At 35.9% G+C, this 20,772-nt stretch overlaps 1 protein-coding gene across 1 annotated transcript in view; it reads right to left on the reverse strand.

Moving 5' to 3' along the window:
• The window catches only part of NUBPL (NUBP iron-sulfur cluster assembly factor, mitochondrial), an 80,533-nt gene that overhangs the window by 8,378 nt on the left and 51,383 nt on the right, over positions 1-20,772 (reverse strand). Inside the window, exons 8-10 of the mRNA XM_053946814.1 lie at positions 10,648-10,733; positions 5,325-5,445; positions 1,328-1,410 (exon numbers count right to left, since the gene is read on the reverse strand). Coding sequence (XP_053802789.1) covers positions 1,328-1,410; positions 5,325-5,445; positions 10,648-10,733 — 290 coding nt within the window. The remainder of the gene's footprint in view (positions 1-1,327; positions 1,411-5,324; positions 5,446-10,647; positions 10,734-20,772) is intronic.

The following is a 20,772-nucleotide window of genomic DNA, read 5'->3' on the forward strand; positions in this document are numbered from 1 at the left end:
TATCCCAAACATGTCTGAGTTCTTCACTCAATAGTTCAGCAGGCTACAGACTCTTGGTTATTACAGATTGCAGATACTGTGAGCCTTCCATCTCAGTTTCCCAGCTGTTTTATTTCAGCTTTGACCAAAGCCATACACCCATTCAAACCTTCACACTGCTGACCAAACTTCCCAGAGAGAAACTACGATATGGATTATAGGGATTCCATTTCAGATAGACCTGGACTCAAGATCACTACATTATTCCATACCATGGGCCTTGCCCAAACCTAGCAAAAACATGGCATTCAATTAGAAGTCAACACACCATAGTGCTGCTTCTTCTCTTTCAAAACAGAATTACAATTTTAAGACTGTCACTGCTCTTGCAGAATCCTGTTCAGTATGTTAATAACACTGGATTAACAATGTTAATGCTCTCCTCCTCCCTTTTTTTTTTCCTTCTAAAATACTGGGAAGGAAAAAACACACTTCAGCATGTGCCTAGCAATCATGAGAAAGCTACTAATATTCAAATGTTCCATAATATTCAAAGGTTCCATAGTCTACCTTATTGTGAATTGATTCTACCATCTGTAATCAGCATTAGTAATTTTTTTCATTATATATCTTTACATCTAAGCAGCAGTCAAGAGTGGGGCTGCATTATGCCATATACTGTGTACAGCACCCTGTCCTACAGAGCCTGGCAGACAAACTCTAGCAGAGAAAGAAAACAGCAGACAGGAAAATGTTACTCTATCAGCATTAATGAAATTCTATATGTGCAACTACTTTTCTTTACAGATTTGTGTATTTGACTCCCACCACCTCACCAACTTGCATTTTCCACTGACAATAGAAGGTTATGGTAAATACACTGAAAAAAATCCATTTCCTCTTGTGTGCAAATTGCTCCACTTCCTGCTGAAAACAACCCAGGTACTGACAATATGAAGTTTTGCTCCAAACATCTTTGGGTAAGACCCTTTGACACTTTCCAGGCTCAGCTGCCAAAGGCTTAACTGACAGTTTTAGAGGACCTACATTAGCTGCAAGGTCTCATGAGGCTTGACACTGACCTTCCTCCTCTTAACGTGCCAGGACCTGGATCAAATCTTCTCTATTCTGAATGATTCAGTCTAATTAAACAAAACCAAACCCACAGAAGCAGAACTGATGACCAGCATTCCAAAATCAAGGGCCTGAGTTACTTACTGGTACTACTTTCTTTATTTCCTTACTTCATTCAAAAACCCATTTCTTTCTAAACAGCAATAAGAAGCATCACTCTCCATTCACTTTCAGAGAGCTTTCTGTTGTTCTAAGTGCAGTGCACCAAACTTACAGCATCACTTTGAGGCTGAGAGATCACAACAGGCTGTCCTGAATCACACGTCTCTCGTATATTAATGTGCAGTGGAACGTCTCCTGCATCAAAAATACCAAGACACACATATGTGAACACCTAGTATTTCTTAAATGTTTCCTTAAAATAACCCTAAAGCAACTTGAAATCCAATTCCCATTCAGTATACTCTTTGAATTGCTTTATCTCCAAAAATAAGCATTTAAAATGAAAATTGGTTGCAGTATAGTTTCCTTACATCCATAATGAATAGTGCCAAACATATTTTGGATTTTTCATTCTCTGAATAGAAAGGACCTTGTTTTAGTCATTTGTTAGAGAAGGAAGGGTTTTTTTGCCTCAAACACAGAAAAATACAGGCTGAGATACAAATTATTTTGTTTATGTGAAATAAATTGCCTGAGTGTTAGGCAACTGTTCATCATGCAACTTCCTGTTCAGCCTATCTCCTCATTTTAAGTTATTTTCAGTGCTGTTTTAAAATTTAAATCACTGTTCAAAGACCTTTTTGAATGCTTAATTTCCAAATAATAGCATTTGTTATTGTCCTTATTAGGCCTTGGATCCAATTCAAAGGTGGACAACTATTCAGTTCATTCTTCTTTCCAACAGAAATCATCTTTATATTCTGCTTTTATAATGAGCAGGGAACTGCCAGAGAGGAAAGAAACATTTTAAAGGAGAATCAATTAGCAGCCCTATTCAATTCTGAGACATACTTTCTGAAACACAGATTTCACCACTACAAAAAACTTGGAGATTCCCGTGTTTACTGCTATATAAATAATTTTGAAGTGGACTGAAGACCAACTTTCTTTAACTGGAAGACATATCTACATTTTACATTATGGATAGATGAAGACAGAACAGCCTACCTTAGTTCAATCCTGACCCATCAGAAATCATTTAAGTTTAATTCATACACTTTAGCAACCTGATTTAACTCAAATCAAGGCCAGTGTAAATTACTGAGATTCAATGTATTCAGAAAAAGAAACAGTTAAAAAAACTGTATGAAAATTGACAAATTTTAAGAACTAAAAAAACCCAAACCCAAAGCAAATAGGAATACAAACAAAAACAAACAAATAGTAAACACAAAAGCTGTGGCTCCATGATTAGTGTGCTGAATCTTCAAAGAAACATATTATTATTATTATTATTTAGGATATTTACAGTACATTTCCTTCAATTTTTTTTCTTATTTATTTCAGTAATAAATAAATTTAGGTATAATAGTCTGTTCATGTATTCATTTTTGAAAAATTCAGGGAGTTCTCTGAAAGTTTTCTAACCATAATCGTTCTTAATTGAGTAACAGTAATTTGTATATCTCCCTGATATTCACTTCCTACTCTTATTTTACGTAAAGACTAATCTTCTCTTTTTTCCTAAGGATGTTTTGGTAATGAAAAAATACTTCTTCAGTATCAGTTTAATAACAATCTCCAATAATTACAAAATAGCAGCCCATCTCCTTTCCTCTTCAGACTTACAAACATGTGATGGTACTACAGGAGCATACAGGACTTGTAAGAACAGAAGTGAAGTCAGAAGATAAAGAAAAATGCATTATAATTTAAAAAAAATCGAAAATATATAATTTAAGCAGAAGACATCAAATCCATCTGCATAGCTGGGTGGTAAGAGTTTGAGGAAGATAAAACTTTTGCACTGTTCATGTCATGGGAACTCAACATCGTAAGTTTTTCTGATATTAACAACTACTACTGACTGCAAAGAAAGAGAATAATTTCAATTTACTGTAGGAAGAAAAATCAAAATTTTAAAAATCTGGCAGTTATTGCTGATGGTCAGGAACCACACAGTGTTAAAAAAAGTCAGGAATTGCAAAGGTTAAGATGGAACACACAGAAACCATTATCTCAGTATCATGTATACCAATAGCATAGTTTTCTGGTCACCATTACAGCCCTCAAACTTCAGGAAAATATTTTCATACACAGGGAGAGGAAAAATCAGCAGCAAAAAGTCTCTCACAAACCTTGTCACATATTTCTTTAGAGAACAGTAAAAATATAAGACAATCAGAAGTATACGAAATAACGGACTTCACTTGAAAGTCTCCTGGCAACTTCTAATTGTCTTCTGTCATAAACAAAAATTCAGTAATACTAATGACAGCCAACTCTGAGCAAGTGGAAGGACAATACTTTTCAATCCTGCACACTGTTAGCTTGCAGAATTTGTCAGATGTTGGGTGACAAACATCTTATTGGGTTTCCAAGAAGGACTAGCTGCTTACCTAAACAAACAGAACAGCCATAGGTGTCGGAAAATATCGGCAAAATAAATTCAGATTCACTAATTTTAAATATATGCACTTTACAGATATATATGTAAAAATATATTCTCAAGGTTTTTGGGCAGGATTCAAGTAATTCTGAGAAAAAACTTCCATTTGGGATGGATTAATGTAAAATCTGTAAGCAGCAATTCTTACAATACCATATGGTATGATTATGTAATGGTCATCCCTGGAAGGAGGAGCACACTAATCAGCTCAAGTACTGTAATACAAAATTTAGCCCTTGGACATTATTCTTAATCTTAGTCTGGCTTTGCATTGACAGTATGAAGCTAAACTTCACTCTGCTTTATTTTGTACATCTCATCTATCCCCTGCTAAATCTGTACATCTATCACATCACTACTAATTAAATCCAATCACCATCAGTTCTGCACTCTTAAGAAATAACAAAAACCACCTATGGGACCAATGCCATGGTACATCATTTGTGCCTGTGTATCTAAATGCATGTTTGATTCAACTGCTTGCAGAGCATTTGCATCCATCCACATAACCCAGGGCTGTGGAAGTCCCCTTGGGCTCTGATCACAACTCATTACATATTCAGAAAACTAAAAGATAGCCCAAAAGCATGCCATTAATTATGTGTTGCCTTGCTATCTTAAGTCTGTGTCAGACCTTGATGTTTTTGTGTTGATCTTTCTAAGTGAGCTTCCTGGTTCTTTTTAATGAATTAGCTATGGAAAATCATTGAGATAATTAGAGTAATACATGGAAACACATCATTAGCACATGCAATTACCCCATTTACCAACTTAATTACGCTGTGTTATATTCTTTACTTACAGCGCAGGTTGAACCATGCCTTTTTAAATCACTAATGTATACGTTAAAGATCCAGGTATATTTTAGCCTACAGGCATGACAGATAGCTTAATCATAGCTAATCATAGAATGGCTTAAGTTGGAAGGGACCTTAAAAATAATTTCGTTCCAAGTCCCCTTCTGTGGACAGGGATGCCTTCAAGTAGAGCAGATGGCTCAGGGCCCCATCTAAGCTGCCCTTGAATATTTTCAGGAATCGAGCACCCCTAACTCTGGACAACCTGTGCCAGTCCCTCACAGTAAAGAATTTCTTCCTAATATCTAATCTAAATCTACCCTACTTCAGTTTAAAATAATTCTCCATTGCCTTATCATTGCCTGTCTTTGTAAAAAGCCTCCAGCTTTCTTTTAAGACCTGTTTACATACCAGAAAGCTCCTATAAGGCCTCCACTGAGTCAATATGTAACAACTCATTTCATTTAAGTGAAATAAATGGGAAAACATTTATTGATATTAATAGACCGAGTTTAGGTCTGTCCTAAGACTAAACAGAATTCTTGGTTATTTGTAAAAATTGCTGTATAGTCAAGCACATAATGAATTTCAGGTAATATAGCACATTGATATCAAAATAATTCACGTTCTGGATTACTTGTAAATAGAAAGATTTAAGATGCAATTCAAGAATTTTCATATGCAGTCAACATCACCATTACAAAACTGACAAGGAACAGAGCATACTACTTGTTAGTTCCTTTATATCTGAAAACAGTCTGAATCCAAAGTAATCTAGGATTATACAGTTTCATCATTCAGTTAATGCTTCACACACACCATTACATATTTCCTCAAAAATAAAACCATTTCCATATTCTCACCCAAAATATCCAATCCAAGGGTTTTTGCCAGATCTCTTACGCCATCAGTTCCAAAAATATGTGTCTCATGCTTACATTTGGGACATTGGAAAACACTCATATTTTGAACCAGTCCTAAAACCTGTCAAAGGAAAGGAAAGGAAGTTGAAACCAAGCACTGGTATTTCCACTATTCATCTCTGATAATACAGAATAGATTATCTACTAAGAACCAACACAGAGTGGTTATTTAAAACAGGAATCAGACTCATTAATATCATTATCAGCTCTTATTAGTCATCTCAGTGGCACCATCATCTGTGCATTATTTCAATTTCTTCACATTTATACCTCTTGAAGACGAACAGCCTTATTTATAACGAAAAGTACTTGCACAAACCTAACTTGCCAAGAACTCTCCCTGCCAGTATTTAACTTTCAAACGCTGAATACTGGAAGAATTTTCATGCTGTGTTTTACAGTTTTGTACTTCACATTTTTCAGGAAAGACAAAATAAAAACATACCATTACAAGAAATTACAAATCAGACATGCTTTTAAGGTATTTTTATAAGTTATCCTGTAGGGAAATGTTTTCAAAAAGAACCAGATTTGTTATTCTTCTGAAGAGCAGTAACACATTTTAAAGACCAAACAATAGAAATAATTATCTGAAACTAAGTGGCAAAACCCATAGCATAAAAATCTAATACACATTCTGGGTACCTTTCCGTTGATGCCAGGTTTTCAACATCATCCTTCTACAATATGTCAAACAAAAATTTACCAAGTCATTCACACAAAAAAAAAATCTTCTTTCACGATGTGAAATAATGCTAATAATCTCCTTTTATTCACATAGTAAACAAAACTCTTCATTGAGGCAGAACAAAACTTCCAGACGTGATGAAAACAGTGTTCAAATGCTACAGGGTGGAAATTTCTATCCACCTGCTAAGGAACAGAATGTCTGCTTTAAGAGGTGCAATGTTACAACATTTCACTTTCAGATTTCTATATTACCTAGGTATGTCACATACACTATAGCTGAATTTTATAATACACCATTTTTATTGCCATTTACTTGGTAGCATTTTGTACTTCTACATTTTCCTGAACTTTTCTAGTTTTGTGCTTGAACAAGGTGGTCTCTAGTTATTAGAGAAGAAATATATCCACTATGCTAAGGAAGCATACCTAGGAGGAAACAGCAGTGTTCAGTGCAACCAACATATATATTTAATTAAAAGTGAATGTACAACTTCTGGCACTGAACTTAAAATAAAGAAGTATGTTCTTTACAATATCATAATAAAAGTTTCCTTAGCTATAAGTGGAAATTTATCAAGATGGTCACCTCTTTTTTTCTATACCACCAAAAAGTATATTTGCTACATCTTCCTTTACTTATGTAAAATTCTCAGATGGTTTAAAGCAAGGAACATTTTAAGAAATAGTATGTTTTAAAAAAATTTTACCTACTTCCACCTCAAACCTTTACCTACCTACACCTCAAACTGACTTTCCCCCTTTTCTACTCTCTTCCAGACACTGTCAGAGAAGCAAGAAGAACAAGATTCTATTTACTGGCACATTATTACAGGTAAATTTATCAGAGCACTCATACAACATTTACGATTCAGCAAATTTATCAAAGAAAAATTTATGTAGTCTACTATTGTTTTGTGAATAGTTAAGAATTATTACAGCTGTTCTGTTCATAGTGTAATAACCTAGTAACTAAGGAGTCCTTCAGCCAATACAAAAGCAAATGCTGAGACACAACTGTATCTCCAATACTAGACCAGTTTTAGAGGTCTTATATACTGTCCTTTTTTGTTTCCATTTAAATAAACCTTACTAACAGGAAATGACATTTCAGCATTACACAATAATTTTAATTTTTCCGTGTTAGTCCTGTTTGTCAGCCAATAAATAGTGCGTATTTAATAATATATAATTTATTCTTCTGGAATATGAAGATGCCATTTAAAAAAAGAAAGCATAATACAGAATATTTCCAAATACACAATTTTACTGCTGAAATGTCTTTCTACCACGCATATTTCTGCACATATATTTACAGAAGGGAGCTCCTTATGACCTTCAGAGCTTTTAAATCTACAAAGTAATAGGTCTTGCTAATGAAGTCAGTAATAACCCTCATTTTCCTGCTCAAATAATAGACTTGTAATAGCTTCAAAGCAGCTGTTACTGTCTACACAAACTATTTTGTAAGTATGGGTGAATTCTATTCTAGTTCTTGTTGAGCTTGGCAAACTTGGCTCAGGAATGGCATGAAAACTTCTCTGCACCACAATACAGGAGCTAACCTACAGCAGCAGCATGGAGCTGCATTCCATTTAGTCTAATTGTTATTTTAAACGGCAAAGAGGCATCTGGCAAGAAATAACAGGAAATGAAGAACCCTTTCATTATGAGTTATCTGCACACAGTTTCTGAATGTTTACATACTTCTTGTGCTCAGCTAACCTTTTGGTTACACAGTAAATCATGCTTAAATCCAAATATACAACCTTCTAAGTTAAAGAAAATACAGTGATGAAATGAAAGCTCTCTGTATTTACATTAGGAGACAATTCCTGAGAAACCAACTTCAGTCATTCACTCACTGTACTTAAGGACAGATGGTGCTGAGGTCTGACTTTAGTCTGATGGGGACTGAAGTGACCAGTGTTACAGTTCCTCTGCCATCAACTCCCTGTGTCAGTCAGTCACTTTGCATTGAAGTGCTTCAAGTAAACATGCACAATATTTCTGTCTTCCTACCTTTCATCTTATACTGAGCAATTTCTGTCTCTAATATCTGCTCCCAACATGAAGCCATAATTGTGGCTGGTTACTCTGAATGCTTCAGAAATACCAGTAAGAACAGAGCCAAATAAGCCATTTTAGTACAACTCAGAAGGAAACACATAGCTGAGTTTATTTAAGCAGTTTTTTGAAACCTGCAAAATCCATGACATAACCTTCCAATTCAAGGAAACTTCCAGTAAAGTTGCAGCTTTAACTAAAACCCTGATTTTTCTTTCAGGGATATGACTGATAAGATAAAGAATAATGAACTGAACTCAGTCTCAGCAGGTGGAAATGGGCAGGTTTTTTTTTCCTAAATACTCAAAAATATTCCCTTTGAGCCACCCTTGGGAACACAAGAAAACATTGGTCAAACTTGCAAAATAGACAAGAATCTTGAAACTTGTCATAGGAGTCAGCAATACTTTGCAAATTCCATCTTCACTGTAAGTGTAGGTGTGCTCCACTGCACAAGAGATGCCACTCCTCTTTTAGTGACTATGTCCTAAGACTGAAAATTTTAATTTTGCCCTGTAAACCTGGTTTTAATGCTGACTCTCCTTGCCACATTTTCATTAGTTCCTTCAGTCATTCTACTTCAATTTCAATAAAGGACAAACAACATTAACAACTGTGACTTTACTGTGGCAATACCGTATGTGTCACCTGAGTCTTTGATAACTAATAACAGTGGGTGCGAGGGGAAGGTGGAATACATAGGCCTGTATGTACATGGGAGAGACCACAGTTCATTAAATATAAGAAAGCATACTCAGAGTTCAGCAACCTACAGCCTCTCTGCTTCTTTGAAAAGTTAGCTCTTTGCAAGCACTTTCTGAAAGATTTTAGAGATTAGAAATTTGAAGATCAGTTAATTATGTAATCAGGGTATGTAATTTTAGCACAGACCTGCAGATTCCACCTCTTTGACATAAACCTCAGGTCTGAAGCTGTTCATGAAAAATTACATCACTACACTTTCTTTAGATCCTCATATTTAGTTGACATTTAGAAATGTAGTACATAGGCAGAAGCTGCTTTAAAACACAAGTAATTGACATATTTGTACACATGTACATACAGGCCAGAATAAAATGAAGCAGGGTAGAATAAAATAAAGCAGCTTAATGAAAAAGGTAAGGCCTGATACCTGGTTCAAGTGCATTCAAACTCAACATGTGGTGTAACAGCTCTATTTTGACTTCTCACTTGATTTGTCAAGATCTGATAATTCCAGTGAACCAGAACAGATCATAATTAATGTCTTATCTTCCACTAGTCAAATCAGTATTAGTCAAGCCCTTCCTAGAATGCACAATTTTCTTGGAGGCCATTCTCTTCAAAGGACATTGAACCAGACAGTTTTAGAAAGAAATCTGGGTAATTTCTTATTAAAACAAAAGGAAAATTCAATGAAGTACTAACTTGAACACAATTTAAATTGAAGAAAATAATTTTACATCATTTAAGCAAACCAAACATACAATCAAAACAGAAAGTTCTGTATGTTATTCCTCGTTTTCCTTATGGCAGCAAATTATAAATGTTACAATACTTCCATTTTGATGCAAATATGCTTAAAGAATAGTTAGTAATAAGGAATTCAAAGTATTTCTTTTGTTAAGCCATCCTATAAATTAAAAAAGGGAAACCATTCACATCAACTTTCTGTTGCATTTTTTAATTAGGAAAATACTAGCTATGAAAGAAACTTTCTTTCTTAAGAAAGAGTAAAAGTGACCTTCACATAGGTAGACAAGAAAGTATCTGTTTTTTCCCTTACAGTTTATGATAAGGAAGCATTTCAAATCATATTCTTTCACCAACTGCCCATTTCAAAGTAAAAATGAATCTCTACATAAACATATTCTAGAGTACTACATTCAGTTACTTAGCAACTTGTAGCACCCAGAGAAAATATCAAGTCAAGGACGTCAGCCTGTTTAATATTTTCTCCTAATTGTGGATATTGTTAAATTTCTCATTTCTTAAACAAGTAAGCTAAGATATAAGCTATAAACCTAATGAAAAACAGTGACTGGACAGTCTTCTACTTGTCATGATAGTTACAGAGCCCTTCAAATGGCAAAGTAAATAGATATAAGCATATTTCCACAAAATTTTGAGTTTGCTTCTTAAAAAATATCAATACATTATTTTTCTACATTTCATAAAATTTGAAACCTCAACATGGACAGTGCAGAGAAGAGGATATGTAATGTGGACATACAGTATAACTGAAAGGCATGCATTACTTCCTATGATATTTTGTTCAGCATTCTGATCCATTCCACATGATTAAACAAACAGATTTAAAACAAATAATTTTTTATTATGGCTTCAGCTGGAGAAAATTCTCTCTTTTCTGTTTAACCAAGTTCCTGTTACAGATGTAAGATGGATTCTAAGCCTATTAACAAGATTCTATTAAATTCAAGTGATTTATGAATGTTCACCTATTGCTGCATAGGGAACTATTTTTACATTTTGGAAAAAGAAAAACCTGGTATTTTTCATAGAGACTTACAGGTACATGGACTTTTCTAAACATTTCTGCTCCTTTGTGTGCATCCAGTAAAGCCACGTCTTGTGGAGTGGAGACAATCACAGCTCCTGGGAAAAGAAAACATGAAATCCTATTAAAATGTGTATTATTAATTATTCTGTTAAATATTTTAAATATTTAGTACATGCTACTAAATTCGCAGTAGTCACACAGTTATATGCTTTGAAGGAAGAAAATTATGCCAGGTTTTTTTATTATACAATGATCAAAATAACTGAGATATTATGTGAAGTGATAAAAATATTTTAGATACTTTCATCATAACTTTTTCTATGTAGAAACCATTTATACTTTCTAAATTATAAAAATTATCTAGTATCATACAACCATCCACATGCTGACAGATTGCAGAGGTGGTACTCTGCGAATATCTACAACAGTAACAATCCCATGCCATAATTATATTTGAATGCTTCTAATTTAACAATAAGCCTTGTTCTAAACCCAAGAGGCAAGCTGTTTGTAATCAGACTGTTGTTTTCCAGACCTGCTACACCTTCTTGAACCATGTCACGGTGCATTTGTATAAATGATACCACAAAGGAAGAGGCCAACTGCTGCACACTTGCACTAGGTTTGGATAAAGTGTTGCTCACTGTTCAGACATGGCTCCAGGTTATCTGATAATTAGTACTCCTGAGAGTTATCAAGCATACAAAACAGCCAGAGCTCCTTCTCAAAGTTAAGATTCTAAAGTAAAGTAAGCCTACAGGTTACTATCCTATACTGTTATTACTTCTTGATTAATACAGCATGAAAAACCAATACAGACATCAGAATATTCCACATCACTTAAAAAAAAAGAATCTTTTTCCAAATACTCAGGGGTTTCAAATGTTATTTCCTCAAAACTTGCAACAAAAAACTGTTCACATTTGTCCTATTTTAAAAAAAAAGTAATGTACAAGGAAGCATTACTGGTCAATTGATTAGCTTTGGTTTCACATTGATCATCTAGTATCAAAAGTCTCTATTACAAAAAGATTTCTGTAAAGTCACATTATGCCAACCACGTACAAGAAATTTATGTCAAACTTCACAGTAATAAGCAATTACAACAGAGAATTCCAGATACTTGGGACAGTTTCCTACTGGGCCTGCAGCTCCCAATCCTCAGTGTATATGGCAAAGGAAGAGGTGGGTAGATTTCCAGAGGCATGCAACCCTGGCATCCCTGGCAGGGACGGGAGCACCAGAAGCCCTGGCATTCTGAGAGCACTGGGACAACTACACCATCCTCCTACTGCTGGGTGGGAACCTGCCTGCTGACAGCCAGCCGTTTCCAAACACCGCCTGACAGCGTGTTTGAATGCTTTCAGCCAGCATTCTTAACCTCTAATTTGTGAAAGAAAAATACAATCTGGCAGCTCACTCCTGAAAAGCTGCCAATCTTTGCCTTACACAGTATTATACACAAATCCAAAAACTGAACAGCACGTGTAATGTACCAAGCAAATGCAATTTACCTATTTGCTCACATTCTGGCATCCAAATAATTTGCTGGTATTCCCAAACCAACCTGTCTCCAATGGCATCACAAAGAATAATGTGCAAGTTTTTTAATTACACTAAAATCACCTTAGCTCCTCATTTCACCAAATGCAGGGTTACTTTACAAGGAGCACTGAAATGTAGGGTCAATTCCACAAAATGAATGCACCTTTCCCTAAAAGCACAGGTCACAAGTAAATAATTTAGACTCAGTGTCCATGAGATTTTTGCATATTTGTAAAACAAAAATCTTTCAATACTTGAAAAATGCTTGTTACTGCTTTCTTTCCAAGCAAAATTGGAAGTAAGTGACTTGTGTGTATACACACTTATATTCACATTCTTCTCTGAAGATGCTGGCTCAGCATTCCCTGGATCTTCACACAGAACCTAATATGCAGTCAACAAGAATGAAGTCCACATTTTCTGGTTCATTACTGTTATAAGAATCTAGTAATTGGCATGGCATGAAGGACAAACTATGCACAATAAAAACACTCACTAGAACCACAAGCAGCTTAACAGAGAAATATTTTTCACTAACAAATTCTCATCCAAACGGAAAAATTCAAAAATGCCAAAAGGGCCCAATGGCACATTACAGAGTTTGGGCTGCCACAAGCACCAACTGTCTGTACAAAAAACCTCTGGCTCCTGAAATACATGAGTTAAAATTATGCTTGTGGACAATTTCCATGGCTTCTTCCATAGAATGGGAGCCAACATGCTCAAGAAGCTGCTGTTGAGGGTGTAATAGCTGTTTCTCTCCTATTTTCCTTTTTACTCTGAGCTAGTTACAGGCAAAATTTATTCACAGCCAGCTTGTACTGACTAACACCAACACACTATAAAACAAGTATCTTCTCTTTCTTTGGTACATCTGCTAGTCCAACAAACCCAACCTGAAGTTCAAGAATTCAAATTATTTGCAGCATTATTTCCTTTACTAGGAACCAAATATGGCAAATGAGACTTTTCATGGTGCTCTCCTCCCTGAATGTTTGCATATGTTTAATTCAGAAAATGATTCAAATGATAAACATGAAAGAACGCAGCCTACACTTTCCTTGCTATCTTGACTCTACACAGTTAATGGGAATATCAAATAGTAAAGAGCTATTTTGATCAATAAAGTAACAAAATATGATGGAATTCATGCACACAGTATGCCTCTTGAAGCAATACATGCAATGTTTACAAAAGTGTCTGAATGAAACAAACTGAGGCTGACAAACTGAACGGAGAAGCTGCAGAAACTGTAAGACTAAATCACATCGCACATTGAAACACATTAAAAATTCTGTGTTTGCAGTTGTGTGCAGAAAAATTATTTCTGTGCCTTGAGCACACTAAGGATATCTAAGTAGAGCACATTTATGTTTAACTGACTTACCTACTTACTCATGCATTCAATTTTTAAAAAAATTTCGATGTATTTCCTTTGACAAAAAGCTGATGCATGTTCACCAAATCACACAGAATCTGTGACTGGGTCAGGCTGGAAGGCACCACTGCAGATCACAACGTCCAATCTCCCTGCTCAAACAGGGTCCCTTAGAGTATATTACTAAGGATTCTAACCAGATGACTTCTGAGTATTTTCAGAGATGGAGGCTCCACAACCTCTCTGGGCAGCCTGTTCCAGGGTTCAATCACCTGCACATTAAAGTTCCTACTTACATTCAGGTGGAATTTCCTGTACATCAGTTTTTGCCCACTGCCTCTCTTCCTACTGCTCAGTAGCAGCAAGAAGAGCCCAGATCCTTCTTGACACTCTGCCTTCAGATACCCATATACATTGATAAGATCCCCTCTCAGTCTTCTCCAGGCTAAACAGGCCCTGGTCCCTCGTAAGTGATATGCCACCATACCCTACTCTTTGCCCTTTGCTGGTCTAGCTACAGCAGCTCCATGTATTGAGGGATCCAGAACTGGACTCAGCACTCCAAAGGAGATTGTATCAGTAAAAACTATGTTTACTGTATTTTTAATCCTTAGGACACATTATGTATAGAAACAGAACTAACAATACCCTGTAACACTGATGTTTGCCTTTCTGTTTCAACCGCAGGTCCTTAATCTTCAGTAAAACAAAGATGTGCCTACACAGCACATTGGTACCCTTCTAGTGGACTGGTGCTCAGCAAATTACAAGCACTCAAACAGCCTCTAACTTCTGGGTATAGAAAATATCACCTATATTTACTGCATCGTTAAGGCTTACATTAGATGCTTGGAGTTTAAAAGCGTAAGGTGAAATCTCACCAAACCTTAGCTATAGTCAATTTGTACCCAAGCAGAAAACACTGAGTTCTAAAAAGCAGCTCATCAGCAGCAGCGTAGAAGGTCTACCTTAGGATGAAAAGGATGCCCCTAATATATTCTTTTTCCCCTCCAGTGTCTTCACAGATAGATTTCAGAATTAGGCGATGTGTCTCTCATCCAAGATTAAGGATCCCACCACACACTATTAGACAATGTCTCACATCAGCCTCTTAGCAAACAGTGCTCAAAAGTTGTGAAGTATAACTGACCAGGGAGACTGACAGAGTTCTGGAGGATAAAGACACAGAATAATTTTATCTGCTGACTGACAGCCACTGAACACTCTTGGCAAGGAACCACATTCAGGCCTCAGTAAAGCTGTAGATGACCTGATCTGACCACACCACTCATGCACTTCTTGTAGCTTTTGCTACCTTTTCCACTGCATTAAACTCAGACTTTGAGATTACATCTTCCAGTCATAAATAGTTTGGTTAATCTCACTCTTTTCTACCATGGATCTCTTCAGAGCTCCTCTGACATTCTGTTAAATTTGTCCCTTCATAGATAAAATTTGCCTGCAATTAGAGATACATCTTTGCACTTGAAGATGCGGAAAAAAAATCTTGCAAGACCAAAGACTTCTGTCTTTGCTGTATTTTCAATTGGCAACGATTAGAGATAAACTAACAAACATTAGAAAATTGTTCATCTTCTAGGATAAACCTTATAAAGAAGTTCCTTTAGGGTTTGTGTGTGGCATCTCATTACAAAGAGCAACTTAAAAGAGCCACAAGTGTGATTTTGCATTACAGGATCCTCACTTGAACCTCATACTACAGCTCAGAACTGTCTGAAAGGCTGGATCCTGGCTGTACCACACTTCAGCCTGCTTGCTACCTTCTCCTTGGAGGAGTCACTGAACAACTGCTTGGACAGGGGATATTTCCAACAGCCACACATCCTCTTCTGCCCAAGAACTAAGCAGGTCATAAAAGATCAGGACACTACCAACTTGCCCACATGGAAAAGACAACAGAAATCTTACAGCAATATTCTTCCTCATGCTCAGTGGAACTGTCAGCTGGATAAAGCTGTCACCCTAGAGCTAAACTGCCCTCATCTAAACTGATCAGTAAGTATTATATCATCCATTACACAGCAGATCACATGGGGAAAGATGTGGAAGGACAACTCTCACTGTGGTGAAATGTTTGGTTTTGGTCATGGCAAACTGAACATGTGTCACACACATTTACAACAAAGTATTTATTTAGTGAAGTGAAAACTGAAAATATTCATATTAACATCTGTGAACAAGCACTATCTGCAAAGTATAGGCCTAAACCAAAAACCTAATTCCTCACAAACTGCCACGTTGCACTCTTTCTTGGCTATCTGAATAAGCATTTTTCTGCTCAACTCCATTCCACCTCCTGCTTTCAAGGGCACTTGCCAGCCATGTCTAGATTATTATGAGAATTGTACTAAGCAAGAGCAAAGTCTAAACAGTCTCTCTGACAAATGAATATGATTTTTTCTTTAAATGAGAGGTCCCAATTCAAAGAGGAGAACTGGGCAAAAGAGTGATTCTACTGGAGAAAAAAGAAAACAGTGAGATTACTTCAAAATCAGCTCCCCAAAACATTCTGCTGTTTAATTTTTTCTCCCTAGAGGTGGGGATGGTAAGGAGCAGATTTGAACATTTACTTTTTTCAGAAGAAATAGCTAGAGGGGAAAATGCAATACCATTATTCATATAAATTTCTCTCACTTTTAGCAATTGTCAACTGAACACTAGGCTAGTTTGCTCTTCCTATTCAGAATAATTGGTCTAAAAACTAACAAGGCAATTGCAGTTGATCTAGTACTCAGCATACACTTATCCACTGTTGCCAGACCTCAGAAAGACCAGTTTGCAAAGCCTCCATTCTTCACATATTTTTCCGGAATACCTGGAAACTATTTTTCCAGAAACAATAAAATTTAAAGAACTTGCACTGAATACTCTATCAATTCATCTTCAACAGGAAATGAGTGTTAAACTCCATGAGCCAAGAATAAAATTTGAATTTATACTGAAAGAGTGTGAGGTATTAATGTGTAAACTCATATTGTATTTTGGTCTCTAAATTAAGTTTATAGAGTCTGCTGAGTCTGACAGTTCATAATGAAGCACCAGGAGTGTCCAAAGCTAAGATAACCCTGACAATAATTTGCATTTATCAATTACATTTATTTTGACAACAGAAGCAGAGTATTTCAACATGCAAATTATATTTGGATAAATACAAAAAAACGGTTTTAAAATCCCCACTTGTGTGACTTGGGGTTTTTTCTGTTTTTCACTCTATCCTAAACCCACTTGCCTTTCCCTTCCTGCAGTTATCTAAACATCAAAATACAGCATGAAGAGTAAATCTACATCAAAATCTGAGATTAAAAATATTTGCCATTCAGAATTACATCAAGTAAAATTTACTAATACCCAAATGGCTCCCATAAAACAGCTTCAAAAACTTATTGCAGAAACTGATTATGTACCTTCACCACAGAAGAAGAAAACAAGCTCAGAAACAGAGAAAAACATTGTATATTACCATTAAAGCAAAAGGAAAGATCAGATGCCTTTCATCTGTGGTGTGCACCAAAGTAAGAGATGTGCAACAAGGGGTAAACAAACACTTATACAAAGAGCAATGACAGAATACAGATATACATCTTAATCTGTATGCTACACACAATTTGTACTGTAGCACTGGGCTTTTTTTGATCATTTCTCTTCAGAAAAGACAAGAGAACAGCACCATACCTACTCAGCTTTCAATTTCAGAAAACTTAAAAAGTCACCCTTATACAAGTCACAACTCTTTTCCATGCTAAATCATGCACAGTTTTATAAAACATCAACAGTATTTTTTTAAAGCTGATTTTAAATTCTCCATTTACTTTTTTTAATGTTCATTTATGAAGAGGCAGTTTACTCCTCACCTGGAACTCCCTGTTCTTGTATGTTATTATATATTGAGCCAAGATCTGGTTCTGTTCAGTCCCACACACTGCTATGAAATAGTTGTGCACAAGGCTACACCCTGGTCAACATGACACTGCCACAAATATGACTAAATAATTTGGCTTGCAAGTCTGGTGTGTCATATGACAAGGAATTGGAAAATGCCAAATGTCTTCAAGTTGGTGGCATCCCTTTACTTTCTCCTATTCAATGTACATTGAATAGAAATAAGATTTTTAATCTTTAACCAGTAGAGACAAAAATATGTTTTTTTGGTTTTATTCAAAATAATCTATCAAATAACTGCTGCCAAAATTAATCCTATTAATTACAATTCTTTAAAAATGCATATTTGAACTAACAAAAATTCCTTTAATAAATATTTCAGCCCTACCTGAAAAAGGCATTCAGGAGATAATTAAGACACACAAATTGCTGAAAGATGCAAATATTCAGAAAAGTTACACTATTTCTAGGATAAGGCAATTAAAAAATGGCACAAACTCTGTGTTATGTTGATTTTAAATCTGAGAGGTGACAAAAGTAATTTCCTGTATGACTAGCAATGGCAATGCTTTTGCTTTTGTAGAACTTAGAAATAAAATAGTATTCACATTGCTTTCACTTTGCTGATCTTAACTAATTGTCTTTCTGATTCCTATTACCAACCCTTCCAGAGCTTATTATTACAAAGATTATAATATGTGCTTTGTATGAGGAAAAAAGTTACTTTCAGAAGGTGGGAAAATTAAGAGCACTGAAATAACACCTGAAGCCTTTTACCTTTCTGACTCCTTTACAAACAGTCAGTTGAATACTCATTACTGTCATCATTAAAAGATTGCTCAGTAAGATGTGAAATTTTTTGTTAGTCTCAGTCAGCTTCCCACTGGGTGGATGTATACTTCTAATGGTTTTCACTGCTATGGCACCTCAATATCCAAAGAAAAGGGTGGTATGACAAACCTTTAGCAAATGGAACAATTCCAGTATTGACCTGGAGCTGGTTCTGCCAGCTGAGACAGGATCGGTCTCTAGAGCTGTCAAGCTGTCACACTTCACTAACACTGACTTCACTTAAACGTTAATAAGGAGAGGGCAGCAGACAGCCTAATTTAATGGTCAGCCCCTACAATGCAGCTGCTCCACGAGGCAGAAATGCTTGTGCAGAGCTCTGAGACTGCTTCTTCAACAGAGATGCTTTTGCCGCTTCCCACGCAGCCCTCCTGCTCCAAAGGGAGAGAATAATAAACTGCTCTCCCAGTCTTTACGGAGGCTAATTATCCATCTTCAATAATATTTATTAAATTTATGGCTCCTTCAGCTAAATGATCAAACAAATCCACAGAGTTCGATTTCTCAATTTAGCAACTAGATAATGCAAAGGAATCACAAGCCTTGTCTTTCATAATATCATTAGTTCACACTGTATCTTGATAGCAAACATCATAACGTCAGCTGAAACCCTCTGTTTTTAAAATATTTAAAAAGATGGAAAACGTGTAAGGATGTTTCTAACTATTCCAAGTATGCATACTCAATACGTGCTAAAGAAGCCATTTCTGGAAGTTATGTTCATGCAAAAAGATGGAACAGAAGAATAAAGTAGAAGTAAGGAAGTAGAATTCAATATGAATCAAATAACAGTGGACATGAACAAAGCCATTTTTTCCAGACTGACCCTGGATTTCTATTTAGAAAGCAAACTTGCATCTCAAGAAAGCAGTGGTGTTTATGCAGAAATAGGTATGACATTTTCACGGTATCGTAACATTCCTCATCTATGAGTTTGTTGAAGAATGACTGCAACATGAGCAAAGTTACAGATGATTAAAGAATAAGACACTAAATAAAAGTTTACTTGTAAGGCAACTAAGACTAATAAAACCAAAAGTCACAGCAGTTTCCTTTTCCACCTTCTCTTAAAGGAAAAGTGCCCACACAAAACTGCTGCTCCAGCCAAGGTTGTCTGAGGCTGACAGTCTCTTTAAAGACTCCTGGAATTGTAAGACTCCAGGAGTTGCTCTTACACCTGTTAAGTATTCCTCTAGCCTCCTTTTGACTCAAGAAAGCTATGAGACCTGTGATGCAGGAAAAGAAAACAGTTTGTCAAATTAAAACCCAGTATCATTTCAGATATCCTAGCAGTGTCTCTCTTACGCTCAGATGTTGTAAAGCTAGTTTTTCATGCCCCATCTGGGCAAACCTGCCACAAAGAAAACATCTCTACCAGTGCTCCTTCTCCCACTCACAGAAAATTCTCAAAGTGGCTGGCAATAATATGTGTGCAGGTTTTGTAAATTTATTTAGAGGCAAAATAAAAATATTCTACACTGTCTATCCTGAGGAAGCCACAGATTAATAATGAAAGAATTGTAATGCAAATACTGTATCTCACATATGCATGAATGTGAATCAAAGAACAACTTTCATGCAAATTAGATAATGCACTTTAAATTTACTAAACTAAGATACATATGTTGTCTCTGAGGAAAAATGGAGAAATTCTTCCACTAATACCATGACTGTTCAAGGCATCTTCAAAGGATAAAGAAAGAACAAGAAAACCAGAAAGGGAATAGAGTTGCACAACACCAAATACTTTCTGTAACAAAGTAAAAGATTAGAGCGCTTAGAAAATACAAATTGCAAAAACCAACAGAATTCTGTACACTGCTCCAAAGATATGATCAAGATCCGTAAGATTCTCTTCCACATCCTTGAAAGGAACCAAGTTGAAGAAAATAAAACCATGCTAAACAAGGCAATGGATTGTTTGAGAGAAGAGACAGAGAGCAAGTAATGAGCAAAATAAGAAAGAAGAAGAAAGAAGAAGAAAGAACTTGTTCAAGCTGTAACACAAAAAAATACATCCTTACAGTGCAGATGAAGAATAGCCACAATAAGCAAGAGAGAAAACTCTTCCTAAGTCACAAATTCATCAAGCCAGTAAGAACACAGGGAGTTACATCTCATCACTCTTTGTCTGCTGTGTTTGTCTTCATCAAAAGAAGAATGCATTACTTTCTTTAAACTGCAAGAGTCAACTTCAGCACAGTCAACAAAACCAACTAATGGGAAATACAAATGTAAAGTGATGCTATCACTCCTGATTTTATAAAGCTAGGATTAATGAAAAAATAAGCTGAACAACTATAGGAACAAAGTGAAGCCATTTCAGAAATTTAGAAGACATACAGGATTAAAGTAAATTTCCATCACCTCTCTGTCCCAGAGGACCTTGTGCACTACCATAACCACTCACATTCCTGAAAGCAGTGCAGAGTTCTGTGGGGAAAGGGCACAACAATCCCTTG

The sequence above is a fragment of the Vidua chalybeata genome, chromosome 6 (assembly GCF_026979565.1).
Source record: "Vidua chalybeata isolate OUT-0048 chromosome 6, bVidCha1 merged haplotype, whole genome shotgun sequence".
In the NCBI taxonomy this organism is placed as follows: Eukaryota; Metazoa; Chordata; class Aves; order Passeriformes; family Viduidae; genus Vidua; species Vidua chalybeata.